General features: G+C 40.4%; 1 protein-coding gene across 1 annotated transcript in view; it reads left to right on the top strand.

Annotated features, from left to right (window-relative positions):
* The window catches only part of LOC140740979 (uncharacterized), a 109,103-nt gene that overhangs the window by 35,870 nt on the left and 51,266 nt on the right, over positions 1 to 21,967 (top strand). Inside the window, exon 7 of the mRNA XM_073070621.1 lies at positions 19,404 to 19,558. Coding sequence (XP_072926722.1) covers positions 19,404 to 19,558 — 155 coding nt within the window. The remainder of the gene's footprint in view (positions 1 to 19,403; positions 19,559 to 21,967) is intronic.

Below are 21,967 nucleotides of genomic sequence, written 5' to 3'. Positions count from 1 at the left end.
TAACCTTTAGGGAATCCTGCACAAGGACTCCCAAGTCACTTTGCACCTCAGTTTTTTTTTGTATTTTGTCTCCATTCAGAAAATAGTCAAACCTTTTACTTCTTCTACCAAAATGCATCACTATACACTGTTACGAACCCCATAGCTGGGTGTCTTACCAGCAAAGATAGAAGTGTCCGTTGGAGTCTGGTGATACTATTTTCAACAGTATTTATTGGTAAAAATACACAAAAATAATATCAATGCAAATATACAGATAATATATGTCATCAATACTAAACCTAAAAGTGCGGGTATATTAATAATCAATAAGAAATAAGCTCTATCGTTGTCTAGGGGATAATGAATTGTCAGATGGAAATATAAAGTTCAGTTCAGTTCATGCAGGCTGCGGTAGTTGTTGGTCACTGTGTTTCAATTGTTGGAGAGAGAGAGAGAGAGAGAGAGAGAGAGAGAGAGAGAGAACAGTAACAACTATTGACTTGCCAACTTTCCTTTATGATCTTGATCCGTCGATGCGTTGTTGTTGTGGCCATTCATGTATGACCTCTCCGTCCTTTAGCTAGACCATTCTTCCATGGTGGACTCGTCACCCAGGCAAGGGTGGACACACACACAAGCCCCCACCGGTCTCGTAGCGTCTCTCCTGGTGCGTCTGAGGGGTGTTTCTCCAGACCCGACTTTTATCCCCACTCACGGGGTCTCAGATGTCAATCAGGTTGAGATGATGTAACCCATCAAACCAGCCCACTCTGGTTGCCCCCGAGGGGTTTCAATGAATAGAACAGTACCAAGTACACAATCCTTCTCCAAAAGACAATAGCAGTAATCAATGGTTCCGTTCCGCTTTTGTTAGTAGGAGACATTCCACTTTGTGTATCTCTGAGCTGTCTCTCTCTCATTAATTTTCATGAGCTGTTATCAATAACAACTGCCCTGGCAGAGTCCAGTGTCTCTCTCACTTCCTTGATAACAGCATCGGAATAGTAGCGATTTGCGATTCTCCAAAGGGGGGGGGGGCATTGGTGATTCTGTACCCTTCTGCCCATCAGAGTTGTTCATAATTCGTAACAACACTTCCTGACACTATATTCCATCTACCACATTTTTACCCAGTCTCCTAATCTAAGTCCTTTGTTAGCCTCTCTACTTTCTTAAAACTAACTGCCCCTTCACCTATCTTCATATCATCTGCAAACTTTGCAACAAAGCCATCAATGCCATCATATAATCATTGATATATAACATTAAAAAAATTGGTCCGGATACAGACCCCTGTGGAACACCACTACTCACTGGCAGCCAATCAGAAAAGGCTCACTTTATTCCCACTTTTTTCTTCCTGCCAATCTGCCATTGCTTTATCCATGCTAGAATTCTCCCAGTAATACCATGGGCTTGTTGCTGTTAAGCAACCTCATGTGTGACACTTTGTCAAATGCTTTCTGAAAATCCAAGTACACAATGTTAACAGATTCTCCTTTGTCTATCCTGCTTGCTATTTTTTCAAAGAATCCCAACAGATTTGTCAGACAAGATTTTCTCTCAAGGAAACCAATATTTGCACACTTCATGGCCCTTGACACCTGAAACTTCAACCATACTGCTATTGTCTTCCACAGTGAAGACTGATGCAGAATACTTATTCAGTTTGTCGTGCATTTTGTTGATCCCATTACTATCTCTCCAATATCATTTTCTGGTGGTCCAATATTCACTCTCTCCTCTCTTTTACAGTTTATGTATCTGAAGAAACCTTTGGTATCATCTTTAATATTATTGGCTTGCTTACTTTCATATTCCTTCTTTACCTTCTTAATGACTTCTTTAGTTGTCTTCTGGTGGTTTTTAAAAGCTTCCCAATGCTCTAACTTCCTGCTAAGTTTTGTTCTATTATATGGCCTCTCTTTGGCTTTTATGTTGATTTTGACTCCTCTTGTTAGCCATGGTTGTGTCATCTTTCCTGTAGAATATTTCTTCCTCTTTGGGCTGTATATATCTTGTGCCTTCCAAATTATTTCCAGAAATTCCAGCCATTGCTGCTCTGCTGTAATCCTTGCCAGTGTTCTTTTCCAATCAATTCTGGCCACCTCCTTTTGCATGCCTCTGTAATTCCCTTTACTCCACTGTAATACTGATACATCTGACTTTACCTTCTCCTTCACAAATTTCAGGGTGAATTCAATCATGTTATGATCACTTGCCCGTAAGGGTTCTTTTACCTTAAGCTCTCTCATCAATTCTGGTTCATGGCACAACACCCAATCCAGAACAGCTGATCCCATAGTGGGCTCAACCACGAGCTGCTCTAAAAAGCCACCTCGTAGTTACTCTAGAAATTGCCCCTCCTGGAATCCAACACCAACCTGATTTTCTCAATTTACCTGCATATAGAAATCCCCCATGACTATTGTAATATTTCCCTTGTGGTATACATTTTCCATCTCCCATTATAGTATGTAGGCCGCATCCTTCCTACTATTTGGGGGTCTATATACAACTCCCATAAGGGTCTTTTTACCCTTGCAGTTCCTTAGCTCTATCCACAATGATTCAACACCTTCTGACCATAATTCACCTCTTTTTAATGATTCGATTTCATTTTTTACCAACAGAGTAGCCCCTTCTGTCTTCACACCTGTCCTTTTGATACAATGTATATCCTTGGACATTAAGTTCCCATCTATAACCTTCTTTCAGCCATGATTCAGTGATGCCTACAACATCATAATTGCCATCATGAACTTGCAACTGTGCTGCAAGTTCACCTACCTTATTCCATATACTGTGTGCAATTGAATCAATACCTTTTGTCCTTTCTTCACCCTTTTCGATTTTGTCCACCTTTTGTGTTGAAAATCATCCTGTTGACTGCAATTTTGCCTTATCAACAGCCTCTCCTCATTGCACGTTACCTCTATTAATTATCTGTTAATTTCCTCAGTGGGTAATTGAAAAGCTGTCATAATTATAGTGGAATCTTGCCTGAAGGCTTATTTATACTTCAGAATCAGGTTTAATATCATTGTAAAATTTGTTGTTTTTTGGCAGCAGTACAATGCAGTACATAATAATAAAAACTATAAATTACAGTAAGTATATATAAGAAAATAAAATTAAATATGCAGTGGAAAAAGAGAGGGGAAAATAGTGAAGTTGGTTCATGTTCATTCAGAAATCTGACAACAGACGTGAAGAAGCTGTTTGTGAAATGTTGAGTGTATGCCTTCAGGCTCCTGTACCTCCTCCCTGATGATAGCAATGAGAAGAGGCTATGTCCTGGGGATAGGAGTCTTTAATGCTGATGCCACCTTTTTGAGGCATCACCTTTTGAAGGTGTCCTGGAAGCTGGGAAGCTAGTGTCCATGATGGAGCTAACTGAGTTTACAACTTTCTACAGCCTTTTCTGATTCTGACCCTCCGTACCAGACAGTGATGCAGCCAGTTAGAATCAAAGTTCAAAGTAAATTTTATTATCAGAGTACATGTATATCACCACATACAACCTTGAGATTCTTTTTCCTGCAGGCATATTCAGCAAATTTCTAGAATAGTAACAATGACAGGATCAATGAAAGATCAAGTAGAGCATAGAAGACATCAACTATGCAAAAGCAAATATAAATAAACAGTAATAAATAATGAAAGCATGAAATAACAAGATAAAACATCCTTTAAGTGAGATAATTGACTGTGGGAACTATAAGACTATAAGATATAGGAGCAGAAGTAGGTCATTTGGCCCATCGAGTCTACTCTGCCATTCAGTCATGGGCTGATCCAGTTCATCCAGTCATCCCCACTCCCCTGCCTTCTCCCCATACCCTTTGATGCCCTGGCTAATCAAGAACCTATTTATTTCTGCCTTAAATACACCCAATGACTTGGCCTCCACAGCTGCTTGTGGCAACAAATTTCACTTACTTACCACCCTCTGACTAAAGAAATTTCTCCGCATTTCTGTTCTAAATGGACATCCTTCAATCCAGAAGTTGTCCTAGACTCCCCTACCATGGGTAATAACTTTGCCATATCTAATCTGTTCATGCCTTTTAACATTTGGAATGTTTCTATGAGATCCCCCCTCATTCTCCTGAACTCCAGGGAATACAGACCAAGAGGTGCCAGATGATCGTCATACGGTAACCCGTTCGTTCCTGGGATCATTCTTGTGAATCTTCTCTGAACCCTCTCCAAAGTCAGTATATCCTTTCTAAAATAAGGAGACCAAAACTACACACAATACTCCAAGTGTGGTCTCACAAGTGCATTATAGAGCTGCAACATCACATCCCTGCTCTTATGTTCTATACCTCTAGAAGTGAATGCCAACATTGCATTCGCCTTCTTCGCCATCGACTCAACCTGGAAGTTAACCTTTAGGTATCCTGCACAAGGACTCCCAAGTCCTTTTGCATCTCTGTATTTTGAATTCTATCCCCATCTAAATAATAGTCTGCCTATTTATTTCTTCCACCAAAGTGCATGACCATATACTTTCCAACATTGTATTTCATTTTCCACTCCTTTGCCCATTCCCCTAAACTATCTAAGTCTCTCTGCAGGCTCTCTGTTTCCTCAACACTGCCTGTTCCTCCACCTATCTTTGTATCATTGGCCACAAATCCATTAATCCCATAATCCAAATCATTGACATACATCGTAAAAAGCAGCGGCCCCAACACCGACCCCTGTGGAATTCCACTGGTAACTGGCAGCTAGCCAGAACAGGATCCCTTTATTCCCACTCTCTGTTTTCTGCTGATCAGTCAATGCTCCACCCACGCTAGTAACTTCCCTGTAATTCCATGGGCTCTTATCTTGCTAAGCAGCCTCATATGTGGCACCTCGTAAAAGGCCTTCTGAAAATCCATGTACACCACATCTACTGCATCTCCTTTGACTACCCTGCTTGTAATTTCCTCAAAGAATTGCAGTAGGTTAGTCAGGCATGATTTTTCTTTCAGAGAACCATGATGACTTTGGCCTATCTTGTCATGTGTAGTCCGTAATCTCATCCCTAACAATCGATTCCAACAACTTCCCAACCACTGGAGTCAGGCTAACAGGTCTATAGTTTCCTTTCTGCTGCCTCACACCCTTCTTAAATAGCAGAGTAACACTTCCAGTCATCTGGTACAATGCCAGAATCTGTCAACTCTTGAAAGATCATTGTTAATGCCTCCACAGTCTCTCCAGCTACTTCCTTCAGAACCTGAGGGTGCATTCCATCAGGCCCAGGAGATTTATCCAACCTCAGACCATGAAGCTTCCTGAGCACCTTCTCAGTTGTAATTTTCACTGCACATATTTCACTTCCCTGACACTCTTAAATGTCCGGTATACTGCAGATGTCCTCCACTGTGAAGACTGCTGTAAAATATGCATTCGGTTCCTCTGCCAACTCTGCATCTTTCATTATAATATCTCCAGTGTCATTTTCTATTGGTCCTATATCTTCCCACTAGCTTTGGCTTCCTTGTATGCCCTCTATTTTGCTTTTACTTTGGCTCTAACTTCTCTTGTCCGCCACGGTAGTGTCCTTCTTCCATTTGAAAATTTCTTCTTTTTCAGAATATATCTGTCTTGCACTTCCCTCATTTTTCACAGAAACTCCTGCCATTGCTACTCTGCTGCCCTTCCTGCTAGTGCCCCTTTCCAGTCAACTTTGGCCAGTTCCCCTCTCATCACGTCAAGTCAAGTCAAGTCTATTGTCATATCGACCATAGGCTGCTGGTACAGTACATGGTAAAAATGAACAGCATTCCTCCAGGACCCTGGTGCTACATGAAACAACACAAAACTATACTAGACTATGTGAGACAGCACAAGGCTACACTAGACTACGTAAACCAACATAAAGCTGCACTAGACTACAGACCTGCACAGGACTATATAAAGTGCACAAAACTCATGCCATTGTAATTTCCGTTATCCCACTGAAATATCGACACATTGGAATTTAGTTTCTCCTTCTCAAATTTCAAAGTGAACTCAATCATATTGCAATCACTGTTCCCTATGGGTTCCTTAACCTTAAGCTCTCTTATCACCTCAAGATCATTGCACAACACCCAATCCAGCACAGCTGATCCCTAGTGGGCTCAACAACAAGCTGTTCTAAAAAGCCATCCCTTAGGCATTCTACAAATTCTCTCTCTTGAGGTCCAGTGGCTGGCCTAGTTTTCCGAATCCACTTTCATGTTAAAATCCCCAACGATTATCATGACATTGCCCTTCTGACACAACTTTTCTATCTCCTGCTGTAATTTGTAATCTACATCCTGGCTGCTGTTTGGAGGCCTGCCATTAGGGTCCTTTTACCCTTGCCATTTCTTAACTCTCAATAGATGACTGTAGTTATCCATTTTTGTTCAAGAGCCTGATAGTGGAGGAGTAGTAACTGTTCTTGAACCTGGTGGTGTGAGTCCTGAGGCTTTTGTAGCTTTTACAATGGTAAAAAGCTACATCTATAGTACATGGTACATCTGTACAAATTTCTGAGTGTTTTTAGTGACATAACAATTCTTCTTAAAATCCTTTTGAAATATAGCTGCTGCTGTGCCTTCTTTGTAATAGCATCAATATGTTGGGCCCAGGATAGATCTTCAGAGATGCTGACAACCAGAAACTTGAAACTACTCACCCTTTTCACTTCTGATCCCTTGATGAGGATTGGTGTGTGTTTCCTTGACATCCCCTTCCTGAAGTCCACATTCAATGGTCTTACATTGAAGGTTGTTGTTGCGACACCACCAAACCAGCTGAACCGCCTTGCTCCTGTATGCCTCCAACTCACCATCTGAACCATCTGAATTTCTGCCAACAATAGTTGTGTCATTGGCAAATTTATACTGTGAACTGTGCCTAGCCACCCTATCGCGCATGTAGAGAGAGTTGAGCAGTGGGCTATGCACACATCCTTGGGGTGCTCCAATGTTGATTGTCAGCAAGAAAATGTTTTTTCTGATCCACACAGACTGTGGTCTCCTGATTAGGAAGTCAAGGATCCAGTAGCAGAGGGAGGTATGGAGGCCCAGGTTTTGGAGCTTGTTGATTATAGCTGAGAGTATGATGGTGTTAAATACTGAGCTGTAGTCAATAAACAGCAGCCTGTCTTAGGTATTACTATTGTCCAGGTGATCCCAAGACCAAGTGGAGAGTCAGTAATATTGCATTCACTGTAGACCTGTTATGCTGATAAGCACCTTGCTGAGGGCCCAGGGTCCTTGCTTAGGCAGGAGTTGATTCTGGCCATGACCAACCTCTCCAAGCACTTCATCACAGTGGATGTGAGAGCCACTGGGTAATAATTGTTTAGGTGGGAAACTCTGACTGAAGCAGTGGTACATTGAAGATATCCTAGAACATTTCCACGATTTAGTTGGCGCAGGTTTTTAGAGCCACACCAGGTACACCATCAGGGCTTGATGGCTTGCTGGGGTTCACCCTCTTGAAAGATGCTCTAACTGTAGCCTCCAAAACAGAGATCACAGGGTCACTAGATGCTGCAGGGATTTGCACAGGTGTAGTTTCATTCTCCCTTTCGAAGTGTGCATAAAAAGCGTTGGGAGTGAAATATCACGGCCATTGATGATGTTGGGTTTCACTTTGTAGTAAGTAATGGCTGCAAACACTGCCAGAGCCGCTGTGCATCAGATTCTGTCTCTAACCTCATTCAGAATTGTTTTTTCATGCTTAAGATAACATTCTGTAGGTCATCCTGGACTTCTTGTATGGTTCTGGATCACTGGTCTTGAGTGCCACATATCTAGCCCTGAGTAGACTATGAATCTCCTGGTCTATCCATAGCTTTTGGTTTGGGAAAAAAGAAGAAGTGCCTGTTTGTTGAGCCTCTGAGGGAAGAGATGACATTTATTTCATACTGCCAGAAGCCTATATAATTAATCATATGAAGGCAAACTTTGTACAGGCATTCGAATGGCACCATTCATCTGTAAGCCATTAGCTGATCACAGTGTTATTTGATGTGGGACAAAAAACAGAATATCTCAAACTTTGTTCTGTCATAGCTGTGTATCAATCATTAGTAACATTACATTTTCACCATTTGAACTTTTCAATAGCTCTTCAAAGATGACACACAATGTAAGATAGACTCTTTTCCCACAGAAAGGAATGTTTGCATTGTGCAGGTACAAGAAATAAATAAATAATATGTTACTGCATATTTGCAACTTGGAAGCATTAACTTTTCATAAATTTTCCACACCTGACTCCACTCTCCCTGTGTTATAAGGTAGCATTTAGGCATAAGATGAACTTTCTTGATCGGGGCCTTGCTCACCTTTCCTAGTCTTAGGCAAATTACAATGCTGACCCCGTCTCAAGCACTTCACCAACCTGAGCGTTAGGCCTTGGAAAGTAAGGAACAGCTTCTCATTTCCTAGATTCTGATCTTTATCCAGGCTCAGGAATGCAGCTGCATGCTACCATGGTGACAGCCTCACAACAGTTAGGAGCTGGGAGGAGAATGCCATCAGGTTGCTCAAAGCAGTACTTTGGTTTTTCATCCACTCTTGGTGCAAGCCCTACCACTCACTGGACAGGATTTCATTTGTCTTCATCTTAGAGTTAGAGTCATAGAACAATACAGCACTGAAACAGACCCTTCAGCCCATCTAGTCTGTGCCAACCAATTAATCTGCCTAGTATCATCGACCTGCATCCAGACCATTGCCCTCCAGACTCCTATCGTCCATGTACCTATCCAAATTTCTCTTAAATGTTGAAATCAATCCTGCATCCACCATTTGCACTGGCAGCTCATTCCGCACTCTCGCCATGCTCTGAGTGAAGAAGATGCCCCTCATGTTCCCCTTAAATATTTCACCTTTCACCCTTAACCCATGAGCTCTAGTTGTGGTCCCACCCAACCTCAGTGTTAAAAGCCTGCTTGCATTCACCATATCTATACCTCTCATGATTTAGTATACATCTATCAAATCTCCTCTTAAACTTCTATGTCCTAGGGAATAGTGTCCTAACCTATTTCAACCTTTCCCTGTAACTTAGGTCCTCAAGTCCTGGCAACATACTTGTACATTTTCTCTGCTCTCTTTCAATCTTATTTACATCTTTCCTGGAGGTGGGTGACCAGGACTGAACGCAATTCTCCAAATTATGCCTCACCAGCATCATATACAATTTCAACATAACATCCCAACTCCAGTACTCAATACGTTTATTTATGAAACCAATGTGCCAAAAGCTTTTGTTATGACCTATCTGTCTGTGATGCCACTTTCAAGGAATTATGGTTATGCATTCCTACATCCCTCTGTTTTATCACACTTTTCAGTGTCCTATCACTCACTGCTAAGACCTACCCTGGTTGGTCCTACTGAAGTGCAACGTCTGACACTTGTCTACATTAAATTCCATCTGCCACTTTTCAGCCCATTTTACCAGCTGATGCAGATCCCACTGCAAACTCTGATAGCCTTCCTCCCTGTCCACTAGACCTCTAATCTTGGTGGTCAAATTTGCTGCTCCAGTTTACCACATTATCATCCAGGTCTTTGATATAGATGAGAAACAATAATAGATCCATACCGATCTCTGCAACACTCAACTCGTCATTGGCCTCCAATTAGAGAGGCAACCATCTCCAACCACTCTATTGCTTCTCCTGTGAAGACAATGTTTAATCCAATTTACTACTTCATTTGCATGCTAAGCAATTGACCTTTTTGAACAGCCTCCCATGTGGGATCTTGTCAAAAGTCTTGATGAAGTCCACATAGACAACATCAACTGCCTTGCTCCATCAACTTTCCTGATAACTTCCTCGATAAACTCTATAAGACTGGTTAGAGACAACTTACCATGCACAAAGCCATGTTGCGTATCCCTAAGCCAAAGGGGATAACTAACTTAACTTCACTTGCCCTTTAATTGAAATGTTCCCACAACCTATGGACTCACTTTCAGGGATCTTCATCTCATGTTCTCAATGTTTATTATTTATTTATTCAGTATTATTTCTTTCTTTTTGTATTTGCACAGTTTTTTGTCTTTTGAACACTGGTTGAATGTCCTAGTTGGTGCAATCTTTCAATGATTATGGTTATTATCCTATTATGAATTTATTGAAAATGCTCACAAGAAAATAAATCTCAGGATTATATATGGTGGTATATATCTACTTTGATAACAAAATAGCTTCGAACTTTGAACTTTTGATCAGTTCCTGTCTATCCAAATAGTATATCCGGTCCTTTAGAATAACTTCCAGTAACTTTTCCACTACTGATATCAGACTCATCATCCTATAATTACTTGGTTTATTCTTAGAGCCTTTTTTAAACAGTGAAACAACATTAGCTATCCTCCAATCCTGTGGCACCCAACTGGTAGCTAGGGGTGAATTAAACATTTCTGTTGGTCCCCTCCAATTTCTGCACTAGCCTCCCACGGAGCCTGAGGGAACACATTGTCAGGTCCTGGGAATTTATTCAATCTAATTTGCCTCAAGACAGCAAACACCTCCTTCTTTGTAATCTGTATAGGAACTGTGACTTCTCTGCTGCATTGTCTCACTTCGATAGACTTTGTGTCCATCTCCTGAGTAAATACAGATGCAAAAAATCCATTTAAGATCTGCAACATCCATTTTGGCTCTATGCATAGATTACCACTCTGATCTTCCAGTTTTGTGCCTTGCAATCCTTTTGCTCCTAATATATTTGTAGAAACCCTTGGGATTCACCTTCACCTTGACTGCTAGATCAACCTCATGTTTTCTTTTAGCCCTCCTGATTTCCTTCTTACCGTATACTCTTCGAGTGCCTCATTTGTTCCTGCCTGCCTATACCTGCTATGCACCTACTTTTTTTTTCTTAGGCCTCAATTACTCTCGAAAACCAATGTTTCCTAAACCTGTTATTCTTGCCTTTTATTCTGACAGGAACGTACAATCTCTGTACTCTCAAAATTCCACTCCTACTTACCAAGTACACCTTTGCCAGAAAACAACTTGTCCCAATCCACACTTGCCAGATCCTTTCTGATATCATCAAATTTGGCTTTTCCTCAATTTAGAAATTCAACCTGAGGTCCAGTCTTTTCCTTTTGCATAATTCCCTTAAAACTAATAGCATTATGATCACTAGATGCAAAGTATCCCCTATACAAGCTTCTGCCACTTACCCAGTCTCATTCCCTAACAGGAGATCTAGTATCACGCTCTCTATAGTTGTGACTTCTATGTACTGATTAAGGAAACTTTCCTGAACACATTTAACAAATTATTTCCCATCTAGCCATTTTACAGTATGGAAGTCCTAGTCAATATGTGGAAAGTTAAAATCACCTGCTATAATAACCACATGCTTCTCACACCAGTCTGCAATCTCTCTACAAATTTGCTCCTCTGAATCTTGCAGACTGTTGGGTGGTGTATTACATAATCACATTAACATGGTTATACCTTTCTTATTCCTCAGTTTTACCTATAAAGCCTCACTAGAGCTCTCCAGTTTGTCTTGTACTAAGTATTGCCATGACTTTTTCCCTGACTAGTAATGCCACCCCTCCTCCTGTATTTACTCCCACTCTATCATGCCTAAAACAATGGAATCCCTGATCATTACCTTCCCCCTCCTACAACCAAGTCTCACAAATGGCTACAATGTCATATTTCCATGTGCTGATCCATGCTCTAACTTCATCCACCCTTCCTGCAATACTCCTTGCATTGAAGTGTACGCAGCTCAGAACATTAGCCCAACCTTGCTTGACCTTTCAATTTCTGGCTTAGTATGTAGGCTTAACAACATCTTTCTCCACAACCACTCCATTATCTGTTCTGTGTTTTGGATCTTATCTCCACCTGTAACTCTGGTTTAATCCCCCCCCCACCCCCACCCTTTGTGCAGCACTAGAAAACCTTCCTTCTAGTATATTAGTCCCTCTCTAGTTCAGGTGCAAATCATCCCTTGTATACAGGTGCCTCCTTCTCTAGAAGAGCACCCAATGATCTTACTTTTGGCCTCACTGGCACATAACATAGGTAGCAATCCTGTTATCACAGCCTTGGAGGTCTTGTCCTTTAGCTTAACACCTAACTCCCTGAACTCACTTTGCAGGATCTTGTCACCCCTCCTACACAAGTCATCGATATCGACGTAAACCACAACCTCTGGCTCACCGTCCCACTTAAGAATGTCGTGGACTCGGTCCAAGATGTCCCTGACCCAGGCGCCCAGGAGGCAAAAACCATCTGGGAGTCTTATTCTCATCCACAGAACCTCCTTTCTTTTACCCTAACCAACAAATCCCCTAATTCAACATCTCACCTCTTCTGTCCCCTTCCCTTCTGAGCAACAGAGCACGATTCAATGCCAGAGACCTGACCGCTGTGACGTTCCTCTGTTAGGTTATTCGGTCAACAGTAGTTGAGGGAAACGACCACAGGGCTATCAGCTGCCTATCCCTTTCCCTTCCTGATGGTCACCCAGTTACCTATGTTCTGTACCTTGGGTGTAACTACCTCACTTTATGTCCTCTCTGTTAACTGCTCAGCCTCCTGAATGGTCCCGAGTTTATCCTACTCCTTAATATGGTCAACATGCCCTTCTTGCAGGTGTTGTTATCAGAGATATTGAAGGTCTCCCTGCCTTCTCATACCCTGCAGAAGGAGCAGTCCACTATCCTGCCTGGCATCCCCACTGCTCTAATTGTGGAATCAGAAATAAAGAAAGAATAAATAACAAAAAACTCTACCTTTGGCCTTCACTTCTCCTTGGCGAAGCCTTGATGAGCCAAAGCCTCAACTCCCCACTCCAACACTGGCCCACTCACACAATGGCCGCTCCATTTAAACCTAACTTTTTTTATTGGACCTTGCCAAGTGCCTAATTATGCACAATCCAATGCCTTCTCGAGACTGTGGCATGCAAAATGTGCCAACTGGCTCCAGTTCACATCTTTTAAGCTCTCTCTCCCTCCAAGCAGGGAGCTCAGCTGTTTTCCTGAAGTCCTCTGGGACAGATGATGAGGAGGGAGGGCAACCTTCAGTGCTGTAGGTCGCAAAAAGTGGCAATCACGGCAGTAGCCATGTTGAATATACTAACAGAGTACATCATATTGCCTACAGATTCTCTTGAGCCACTCCATTGCTTTCACCTCACAGTCACAGGGAGTTCCCCCATGTGGAAATAACAGGCCTCACAAACAACAATTCTTCCAAGTAATTTACCAACTTCTTCTGTTGAAATAAATATGTACAGATGCTATTGAAAACCTTCAGTTTTGCTTTTAGAACTAGAGAAAGGTTCAGCAAGATTGCACAAAGTTGGATATCACCAATGAGGAACTTCTAGTAAGTGACAGAACAGCACTGAGCATCTGATGCATTAGAAGGAATAAAAGAAGCCACTAACTGAAAATCAGAAGGACATCTTTCTAAGTTTTGATAGATCCCCTATATTGTTGTTGTCCCTCTCTGTGCCTTGTGGCACATCGGGCGGTAACCTTGCTATTTCCTTAGAATTTGTCTATTTTTTATGAGACTGTGTTGCTAGCTTGATGCTCAACCCAGCGTGGATGGAAAGTGTGCAAGGAGCTGAGTGATTTGAACCCTGGACCACTCACCTCGAAGTCTGGTGTGGATGGCACTACACCACCAGCTGGCCAATTTCTCCTATCTATCTCTTGACAAAACCTAACTACTTGTATCTCTTTGATCAAGAGAATGAAAAGGTACTCTGGCCATTGACAATCAGGGGATTCATAGAATTATTTGCGGCTTCTACGATATGTTAAGAGCAAAAGGATTGCAAGGGACAGAATTTTTCCTCTGGAAGATTAGAATGGTAATCTATGTGTGGAGCCAAAAGAGATGGGGGAGATCTAAAATGGATTTCTTTGCGTCTGTATTTACTCAGGAGATGGACACAGAGTCTATAGAAGTGAGACAAAGCAGCAGCGAGGTCATGGACCCTATACAGGTCACAGGGGAGGAGGTGCTTGCTGTCTTGAAGCAAAGGTGCACAAACCCCCTGGTCCTGATCAGGTGCTCAGACCCTATGGGAGGCAAGTGCAGAAATTGCAGGGGGCCCAGCAGAGATATTTAAATCATCCTTAGCAACAGGTGAGGTGCTGGAGGAATGGAGGATAGCTAATGTTGTTTTGCTGTTTAAGAAAGGCTCTAAGAATAAACCAAGCAATTATTGGCTGGTGAGCCGGATATCAGTAGTGGGAAAGTTATTGGAAGGCATTTAAAGGACCAGATATATGGGTATTGGGTTAGACAGGAACTGATTAGGTATAGTCAGCTTTGTTTTTTAGCAGGTTGTGTCTAACCAATCTTCTAATGTATTTTGAGGAAGTTACCAGGAATGTTGATGAAAGTAAGGCTGTTGTCTATATGGACTTCAGCAAGGCATTTGACAAGGTCCCGTATGGGTGGTTGGTCAAGAAGGTTTAGTCACTTGGCATTCAAGATGAGGTAGTAAATTGGATTAGGCATTGGCTTTGCAGGAGAAGCTAGAGAGTGGTAGTAGGTAGTTGCCTCTCTGACTGTAGGCCTGTGATTAGTGGAGTGCTGTAGGGATTGGTGCTGGATCTGTTGTTTGTATCTCTATCAATGATCTGGATGATAATGTGGTTAACTGTATTAGCAAATTTGCAGATGGCAGCAAGATTGGGGGTGTAGTGGACAGCAAGGAAGACTATCAAAGCTTGCAGTGAGATCTGGATCTGCTGGAAAAATGGCCTGAGAATGGCAAATGGAACTTAATGCAGACAAATGTGAGCTGTTGCACTTTGGGAGGATCAACCAGGTCCGTCTTACACAGTCAGCGGTAAGGCACTGAGGAGTGCGGTAGAACGAGAGGATCTGAGAACACAGATCCATAATTTATTGAAAGTGGCATCACAGATAGATAGGTTTAATAAGAAAGCTTTTGACGCATTGGCCTTCATAGTTGAAAGTATTGACTTTGGATGTTATGTTGAAATTGTATAAAACATTGGTGAGGCTTAATATGGAGTATTGTGTGTCGTTTTGGTCAGGAAAGATGTAAATAAGATTGAAAGTACAGAGAAAATTTACAAGGCTGTTAGCGGGACTGGAGGACCTGAGCTATCAGCAAAGATTGAATAGGTTAGCACTTTATTCCTTTGAACGTCGAAGATTTGATAGAGGGGTATAGATAGGGTAAATGCAACAAGGCTTTTTCCACTAAGGTTGGGTGTGACTATGATAGAGGTTATGGGTTAAGAGTGAAAGGTGAAATGTTTAAGGGGGAACATGAGGGGAAGTTTCTTCACTCAGATTGGTGAGAGTGTGGAATAAGCTGCCAGTGCAAGAGGTGAATGTGATTTCGATTTCAGAGTTTAAAAGAAGTTTGGTTGGGTACATGGATGGGAGGTGTATGGGGGGCTATGGTCTGGGTCAATGGGTCTAGGTAATTTAAAGGTCCAACACGGACTAGATGGATCGAAGAGCCTGTATCAGTGCTGTAATTTTCTATGACTCTATGTTCATGTTTTCAGGAACCTTAAGCAGCTAAGGGTTAAGGGTTCCAATGAGAGAGTGTTTTACAGGATGCATAAATGTGTGTTTCCATTTGTTTGACTAAGCATTAGTATGTGTATTGTGATAAGGCTCATGCATATTTACTCTTGAGTGTGTGCTAATCTTAAATATTGTTTCAGAATACGAAGAAATGTTTTGGCTTGAATCTAATTCAATGCAATCATCAGAAAATATAAAGATTTTGTAAGTGTATTTTGGAAACCCTGGGCAACAAGGTCCTAAGAAACTTAACGGTTTATATTCTTAACGTAAAGCCTTAATTGTTTCAAAGCAGTAAAACAGTATCCTGGATCAAAGGTTGGTTATTGTAAATAATGCGAGTTATTTAAAATTCCCATATTACTATAAAAAGGACACCTCTAATAGCTGCCTGCTGTAAAGTACTGATAATTATGACTGAACTGCTTCTCGTGAAGGTAATCAGAAGGAATGGAGAAAGATAGATGAAAGAACTAGGCAATTAATGTCTGGGCTTATTTGGACTGAAGAATAGAATGGCAGTTTTGCACCCAAGTCCAAATATGAGGAAGTTATAGGATTATTAAGGCTGATGGAATAAGTAGATGGTTGGCAGATGAAATTTAATGCTGATAAATGCAGCTTGTTATAACTTGCTATGCTGATTTCAATCAGTCATTGAAAAATTGTAATTTAGATGGGAAAATAGCTCTTTGAACATCCAGGATGAATATGCCTTTTTGCTGATAGCTATTCTCCCATCTCCATCTTCCTGTTATTTGTTATATCTTTCTGTTATATCTTCCATGCCTCTGCTCATTCTCCCAAACATACTGTAACCTGTGGGGGGAAAAAAACCTACAGATAAAATTATTTTTGGGAAAACTTGGTTTTACAGAGGTCTGAATTTTAAAAAAATTGCCATTGACCGTAGTTTTTGTGAACTTCTGCAACTTAAGCAACTTCTAAAAGTAGGAAACATTTCTACAGTCATAGCAATAGTTAGACAAATTCTATCATCAACTAATCGTAAATGGTGCAGTGTGTCAAGGTATATTCACATGAGGGAGAAGTGCAAGAAAATTAAAACCAAAGTTCCCTGGATGATAGAAAAGATAGTGAGTATAAGAGAGCAGAAAAAAGAGTGAATGACATATTCCTAGCTCTTCATGCTGATAAGAGTCTAAGTTAAAAAGGAAATAAGAGAGACAAAGATAGATAAGAAAAGAAACATAGTAACAAATCCAGAAAATTTCTACAGCCATACTAGCGGGAAAAGGGTAGGGTGAGTAAAGCAGAAAGGAAATCTGTGGAGACAATGGGTATGGCGTTTAAATCATTCTGCATCTCAACGTAGCAAGATGCAGTTAAAATTCTGGTTGGACTGAAAATTTGATGAATTGGAAAGGCAAACTGGACTTAAAGTGGATAAGTCACCTGGTCTAATGGGATGAATCCTAGGTTACTGAAAGAAGGAAAGAATCTGATGATGCCCGATGGATTTAAAGTTTTTAATGTTACACCTTTGCGCAAGAACAGAGAGATCTGGCGAATATGCACAGCCTAGAAAGTTACAAAGTAGTTGTTTTTTTCATTTATGAACATTTCTAAAACACTGATTCTGCACACAGGACAAATGTGTTCATATCTTGGCATCACAGTTTATGAAATCTTCTGAAAGACAAGATGTAGGGGAAAAAACCTTCACGTCTTTAATAAAGAAGTCACTAAGAGATCAAATAGGGATTTAAAAGAAGTGTCCATACCCTTATTTCCTGAAGAAGGTGGTAACACCTCCTTTTTCTATAGTAAGGATTCTACATCAGCATACTTCTTGAATGGAACACAATGTAGCTATCTATAGAATAGAAATTCCTGTGGGATTGCTCTAAGTAGGAGAGTAATACAAGGATTATTACTTTATAATTGTTGTTAACTGGGTGTTCTCATTTCTCTAACAGATTCTCTATGTCAACGATCCATCTAAAACTACACAGCACCAGATTGTTGTGATATTTTCTATGGCTATTCCAGCAATTTACTCTTCTCAAAAGAAGTTTCCTCTTATTTCTAGATTCTAGTTCTTCCTGTTCAAATTAAGAATTGACAGGTACCTTAAGAAATACTTGCCAAATTATATATTTGACCAGTGAAAAATGTGTTAAAATGGCAGGGAGATCTCCTCTTGGAAAATAGATGACCTTGAAAAAGTTTATTTCTAGGCAAATACCAGCATTAAGATTCACTGTTAGTGAAATCTATACCACTGTACATTATTAAAGACACCGGTGCTACTAGTTATCTTAAAATAAATCTTCCTGTGCCTCATTTGGCACATCAGGCAACACCTTTGCCATTTCTTTAGCGTTTGTCTGTTTTATGAGGCCAAGTTGCTAGCTCGACGCTCAACCTAGTACGGGTGGGACTCGTGCAGGAAGCCAGATAGTTTCGAGCCCTAGACCTCTTGCCCTGAAGGATGGTGCAGATGCAACTACACCACCAACACAAAAATCTGGTTATCTTAGATGATGAAAAATATGTTGATTCACAAGTGAGTGTATAAGGAAGTGAAAAGGTTGTGTCAGTTCATTGACGCTGCCTCCCTCATCTTTAACCTTTTCTGATAATGTGACATGGAAACTTTTCTAAGGTCTCCTTTCTTTCATTGGTATTGATTATGAAACACTTAATGAAAATTTCCTCCCATATACAGCGAACAATCTTCCTTTCCTTTGTTGCATCTGGAAGTTGGAAATTTTGGAATTTTGCTCTTCACATTTATGAGCCCTCCCAATGTCCTCCTTTGAGTGTCTCCACCTGCCCCTCCGTTTGAAAGCATGTTTTAATATGCTATACATTTAGAGTACCTATTACTGTTGTGTTCGTTAATGAGGGGTAGTGCAGAGCACACACAAGCATGGCAGCATGCAGGATATTCAACTGATCTTTATTGACAACACTGCTTTACGGGTATGTGAACTCCTCCAATGTGGAAGTGGTTAACTGAGTGACATAAGAATAACCTATTAACTACCACAACAATTACTACATAACATTCAGTGTTTAATAATTATTGGTAAAGTAAACTTGAGACAACAACTTTCATAACCTCAATTGAATGACTGTATGCCATCCTCAACCAGAGTCAGTGGAGATTTAAGTGAGATAATCCCATTATTTACAACAAAGTAGGGATGACAACTTTGAGAAGTAATATGAGTATATGTGGTCAATAAAGTTTCTGGGATTTTTTTATACCTGTTTACATGCAGATTTTACTTATATCTAGTGTCTGTTAAACTTGAGTCACTAATGCATCCTTTTTCTCATAGCTGTATGTAATTTCAGCTAATATATGATTACAAAGATGATAATAAATATCAGAATTAGAATCAGGTTTAATATTATTGGCAAATGTCATGAAATATGTTGTTTCGGGCACCAATACATTGCAATACACAATAATAAAAAACTATAAATTAAAACAAATATACTATATAGAAAAATAAATTAAATAAGTAACGCAAAAAGCAAGCAGGAAATTAAAAAACAACATTGAGGTAGTGTGCATGAGTGCATTGTTCATTTAGAAATCTGATGCAGCATTCAGGAAAGCAAAAGTGAGCAACTTTACTTTATTCCTCCTCAGAATGAGCTTCCAAAATTGTGTCCATTCTCATCAGTTAGTTTGAGGCAGGCAAGTTAAACATAATCTCTCTCAACTATCAGAACTCTTCACATTACGTAATAGTATTTTCTCTTACAAAACAATGTATGTCTAATGTAAGTAAATCTATGCAAAGGTATACTTTCAACAATGAAGGTTTTGACTGCTATGTTGATTTTGATACAATTGTAATAACAATATTTCCGAACACAGGAACTGTATGTTTCATGCTGCAGTGGACCTAAGCTGACAGGGGATTCAATTCTACTCCATGCCAGTGCTATTTGCCACAAGCTAGCCTCTGTGGATGTCAGTTGGACAGCAGCTACTGATGAAGGGATTATAGCACTCACTCAGGCATCTTCATGGTATGTGGTTTATAGTTTGTTTAGGTGATTTACGATCTCTGCTAGTCATAGGTGGAAATTATTATTATTATAATATCTTAACAATCAAAATTTAAATTCAGTTAGGTAACATATTGCTCATGTGGTAATTGGGATTATAATCAGATTTCTAAAAAAACTGCGATTGAAGAATTTAAGCCATTAATGGGCAATTCTACCTGGATCTGATAATGATGCGAGGACATGCACCAACAGATCCAATGGGATGTAATATATGACTGGACATCACTGTGATTTTCATCAATGCATGCATTGTCTATGGAAGACACTGTCTTTAATAGAGGATACAAGGCTTGTTTTTCATTAATTATCATCTATGAAGTCCCTCACTGAAGACTTTTTTCAGATATATTAAATACTTAGCCTTGCATCAGCTCTTCCTAATTTCATTCCACCTCAATCCCCCCACTCCCCACACCATAAGAATCAGAGCTGCAATCCTCACTGTTAATCATCAACATTAATGATTTGGACATGAATGTTGGACGCATGATTGGTAGGCTTGCAGAAGACACAGCAATTGGTTGTTTTCTAAACAGAAAGGAGGATGGTGTTAGGTAACAGGAAGCTATTGATCATTTGGTAAAATGGGCAAAGCAATGGTCCGAAGGAATTTATTCCTGTTGAGCAAGAGGTGATACACTTTGGAAGAAGTAATAAAGGTTGTCCTGTCAGGAATATTGAAAAACAAAGGGACCTTGCTCTTTTTCTGCCCATAAGTCCCTGAAGGTGACAGTACAGGTACAGTATATAAGTTGTGAAGAAAACATATAGGATATGAAGCATTCATTAGCCAAGATACAGAAACTCAGAGCAAGCAGATTATTGTACAGCGTTATAAACCATTGCTTAGATCATAGCCAGAGTCCCTTGTACATTCTGGGTATCACACTGCAGAAAGGATGTGGTTGCACTGGAGAGAGTTCAGAGGAGATTCTCTAGGATTTTGCCTGGGGTGAAGCATTTTAATCAATAAGAGTGATTAGATAGGCTGTGGTTATTCTTTTTGCATTGGAGGAGGCTAACTAACTGGGGACTTCATTGAGCTGAACAAAATTAGGTGGGCACAGGAAAGGTGGATTCTAGAAAACTTTTCTTCATAATGGAAGTGTCAAAAACTAGAGGAAATAGCTTTAGGGTAAAGGGGAAGAGATTTAAAGGGAAAAAGTTGTCTGGAATCCGAAATGCATTGCCTGAGTGTGTATTGGAAGAAGACACTCTCATAGCATTTAAGAAGTACAGTGGATTCTAGTTAATTGGGCCATCAGTTAATCAGGGCAGTCACGTATTTGGAACATCTCTTAAAGTCAGAAACTAAATGAGAAAATAGCCAAGATTCCCTTCATTTATTTGAAGCACTATGCTGCTTAATTGGGGCAGGAGAGTGGCCAAACAGTTTTTAACAAGCTTTAGATTCATACACTTGTACGGCAGTTAGATACTCACCGTACTAAGAGAACAGTTTTTAAGTAGCGCCAGCTGCATGTGCTTGTGTTGAAAAAGCAGTGATTTTTGTTACTGATAGTTGGTGAGAAATAAGCAGTAAGACAATTCAGAACTGTTTTACTCACAGTGGTTTCAAGATTCCAGAAATGGCCTGGAGTGAAAATGAAACACTTTCACTATTTCAACAGTTAGGAATGACAAAGTATTTGAAGATATCAACAATCATCTTGAAAGTTACAATGAAAATGAAAAGTTAAGAGGATACAGTTATCGATAGCATCGTATGAAGGCAGTCCCTTTTCTCCACTAGGTGCCTGTGCTGATTTTGTTCATTTACAGTCAATCAAAAATGTAGCAGTGATTCCTCCATTAATAACTATTAACAACTAATGCAGTTCTATAGTCGTCTCGTTGTCTGAACCCTTAGTGCCTAGGTGGCACAAAGGGCCACCACAAGGGTCTTCCATTTCTGCCGGTCTTTCGCTCTGCTGCTCACCGTTACCCAGTTCATGCCGACTTCTTTCAGTTCTGCTTCCACAGATCCTCGCCATGTCATTCTGGGCCTGCCCCTACTTGGCTTTCCCTGTGGGGTCCACCTTAGTTGATCATTCTCACTTCATGGCCCAGCCATCTCCATCGTCTTCTTTTCACACAAATGAGATTGATTCCATATTGCAAGATGTAAGCAAGTCTTGGTTTCTGATTTTCTCAGGCCAGAAGTTCTATAGTACTGTGTTAGTATTGCTCATGTTCTAATTTGTTCTGTATTTCCTTTAAATACATAGTTTGTTGCTCAGTTAAATATTAGTTTATCTTTTTATACCTTTTTAAATATTTCCAAGAAACTTTCGCTAATTGGAGCAGTCACTAATTGAGCCAAAATGATCTGGTCCCAGTGTGTCATAAGCATAATGCACTGTATCT

Source organism: Hemitrygon akajei, chromosome 2 (assembly GCF_048418815.1).
Source record: "Hemitrygon akajei chromosome 2, sHemAka1.3, whole genome shotgun sequence".
Taxonomy (NCBI): Eukaryota; Metazoa; Chordata; class Chondrichthyes; order Myliobatiformes; family Dasyatidae; genus Hemitrygon; species Hemitrygon akajei.
Note: the sequence above shows the minus strand (reverse complement) of the source record. Positions and strands in the feature narration are given on the sequence as shown.